Genomic DNA, 3,287 nt, shown 5'->3' on the forward strand with positions numbered 1-3,287 from the left:
GAGTGAGTTCCAGGACAGCCAGGGCTATACAGAGAAAACCCTTCTCGCAAAAAAAAAAAAAAAAAAAAAAAAAAAAAAAGGAAATATGGCTACACACAGTGGGATTTCCTTCAGCCTCAAAGAAGAACCAAGTTTTGTCACTTTCTGGAAAATAGTCGAAACTGGAGATTAAGAGGACCGACCGAGCCAGACTCCGAAAGACAAATATCATGTTTTCCCTCGTTTAGGTTTATACAGTCATATAAAATAATGTATGCATACACAAGATGAAAGTAGAGGAACAAAGGGGTACTAGGGATTTGGTGCGGAGGGACATGCTCAAGATACGACACAGATCTGAATAAAGATGTAAATGCAGACAAGTGAAATGAGGAGAATTGAAAAGCCCTCAGGATTTCCCAGCTGCGTTCCCTACAGTAGAAGAGGCCAGCGTCCAGCCCGGGTCAAACACTACATGGTGGTTCACATACAGAGCAAGCCACTGCCCAATGCAAAATGGAGGGGATAGAGGGGACCCTGACCCTCTAGCACATGGATCCTCTCAAGGCCCATGGAAGGGAGAGCACAAAGACCTGAGATGGAATGGTGGCTGTCAGGGAAGGTGGGGAGAGACAGATGCAGTTGTTTAACAGGGCAGAGTTTGCAGTATATAAGTTGAAAGGTATTTTTGATGGGGTGGGGGCGGTTCTACAACATACTCAATACTACTGAATTTGCATGCGAAAAAAACGACAAGAAAAACTTTATAGACATACATTTCACCACGCCTAAAAGCTTTTAATTTTATCTTTCTTTTTAAAGCTGCACGATGTTTAATGGAATTAATAAATAGAACACACTGTGTTCATATATTTGTACATCAGGTGAAGACCTGTAGACATTCGGGGTTTCCCTGCCTTTAAGATGTGCTTTGTACATGTATTCATGTATTTATTTTGTGGGTGGAGAGCATACACGTGCCACAGCACACAAGTGAGGCTCAGAGTATAGCTTGTAGGAGTCAGTTCCCTTTTACCATCTGGGTCTTGAGGGTCACACTCAGGTCGTAAGGCTTGGCAGCAAGTATCTTTACCCACTGAGCCATCTCGCTGGCCCCTGGTCCCACCTTTTGACTATTGTTAGTGATACTGCTATAAAGAAATGAAGGTCTTTAATGGTGGTGTTTTTAAACACAATTCACACACATTAAAAATAATTTCCAACTAGCACAGTGAGCTCTCTTTATAGATGCTACAAATCCATTGTTGATTTTAAAATTAGGAATGGAGATCCTGGCTTCCAGCCCTTGCCTTCCTGGATTTGCCCAGGGGAAAGAGTCAAGAGCCTCCCTCAGAATTGTAGCAGGAGGAAGGTAGCGTAGAGAGGAGAAGTCATGTAGATACCAGAGTGTTTTAACTACTTGTCTCTGTATTTGTCTCTTTCATTTTCTATTGCACACTAAGTTTCTTTCTACCATAAGCATGGACTCCACCTCACCCACCATGGCTCACAGGACAGTGAGGAAGATGGGCCAGAAAGAATGCAGGAGGCAGAGGACAGGGAGGATTGCAGGGAAATGTCTTCTGGACATGGGCTCACCATGGCACTCACTAATTCACAGAGTCTGTGGCTGCCTGTACCCGCTCAAGCCATATAGTCCAGCAGGCAGCACCTGAGGGGACTCGGTGGGTTATAAACGTGTGTGTGTGTGTGTGTGTGTGTGTGTGTGTGTGTGAGAGAGAGAGAGAGACAGACAGACAGACAGACAGACAGAGACAGAGACAGACAAACACAGGGAGACACAGAGACAATGAGAGAGAGACAGAGTCAGAGATGGAGAGAAACAGAGAGACAGAGAGAGAGGAGGAGGAGGAAGAAGAGGAGGAGGAGGAAATCGATGTATTAGAGAGTGTCTAGGTCAAATGCTAGGAAGTCGGTAGTACAGGTGGATCCAATCAATATAAACATGTGTAAAATCATTTTTACAGGAACATTTGGGAGCGGAAGACAATACAGGATATAGTATTAAAGGCAAACAAACAAAAACAAACAAACAGAAAAACCTTTCAGTAAGGCTGGCGAGATGGCCCGGCAGGGTAAAGGACCTTGCCACCAAGCTCCAGGACCTGAGTTCAATTCTCTATAATGGGAAGAGAGAAGCAGCTCCAGCAGGCTCCAGCAGGCTGTACACTGATTGTCATAAGTTCACAGCCTGCACCCACCCTCCCAAAAAATAATTCAAATTAAGGAAACCATTTTAAAGCCTTGCTTTGCAGATGGTCCACAAGGTAAAGAAGCTTGCCATCAAACCTACCGAGCTGAGCTGGACCTCAGGGAGCCACGGGGAAGGAAGGGACCACCTGGGACAATTGTCCTCTGACTTCCAAATGCGTGCTGGGACACCACACCTGCATACACCACCACCACCACCACCACAAACATACATAGTCACACTTACACAAATATAATAAACACAATTTAAATTTTTAAAAGTCCCCCAAAGCTTCAGAAAACTCTTGAAACAAATGACTGGTTTTAGATGTGGAAAGGTCATTTCTTAACACACTAAAAGCAAGCCGGGCTCCTATAGTATTTACCTATTTACATGTGTAATTACAGATGAAATTAATATTAATTAACACTCTAACTCTAATGGTTTTGCTAAAAGACCTTCCTTAATAAACCATCCATTTAGCAAGCATTTGCAAACCTGAGAGGCCCAGGTTCCTGCCAGGAACCTGAGCATAGGTTGGTTTGGCAGCAGGCAGTTTTGCTCCGCTCTGACCACCTTCCCTCTGATCTGGCGGCAGGCAGTTTTGCTCTGCTCTGACTTACCTTCGCTCCGATCTGGTTACCACACTGGCCAATCTGAACATGCACGATTTCCCTCATCCTAGCCTTGAACCCAAGGGTCAGTTAGGTCACAGAGTCTGGAAGAGCCTGGGTCACCAGTGTGAGCTGGGCACAGTTTCATGGTCTTGGTGGGACCAGCCCACCCAGCTGCTCTCCCAATTGGCCCAAGGGAGTGTCTGGCTGAGGGCCCCACCCCAGGCCTCCCCTGCTTCCCTCAGTCAGGGTAAGAGGGGGTGCTTTTCTCTCCTGAGCTGTGCTCAGTCATTTCCTAGATATGAAGGCTTCCTCTGTGTGGCGGAACCCAGCTGGCCCCTCTCACAGACGTGGTCTCAACAGCCTCTGAGCTATGGTGGTGTCACTGACAGCCACGAGTTATGGGTGATATCCATGGGTTATGGCTGAATGGAGCAGCTGGAATCCACCCAAAAGGGATTTCCCTATCCAAGTCACCATTT

The 3,287-nt window shown here is 45.9% G+C and overlaps 1 protein-coding gene across 2 annotated transcripts in view; it reads right to left on the bottom strand.

Annotated features, from left to right (window-relative positions):
• Tubb1 (tubulin beta 1 class VI) overlaps positions 1-3,025 on the bottom strand; it is a 9,438-nt gene extending 6,413 nt beyond the window's left edge. Inside the window, exon 1 of one of the 2 annotated variants that reach the window (XM_028769629.1) lies at positions 2,815-3,025. In XM_028769629.1, coding sequence (XP_028625462.1) covers positions 2,815-2,871 — 57 coding nt within the window. In that variant the 5' untranslated portion in view covers positions 2,872-3,025. The remainder of the gene's footprint in view (positions 1-2,814) is intronic. The other variant, XM_028769630.1, reaches the window with a different exon arrangement.
• Between the last annotated feature and the right edge of the window lie 262 nt (positions 3,026-3,287).

Source organism: Grammomys surdaster, unplaced genomic scaffold, assembly GCF_004785775.1.
Source record: "Grammomys surdaster isolate TR1022 unplaced genomic scaffold, NIH_TR_1.0 193, whole genome shotgun sequence".
NCBI lineage: Eukaryota > Metazoa > Chordata > Mammalia > Rodentia > Muridae > Grammomys > Grammomys surdaster.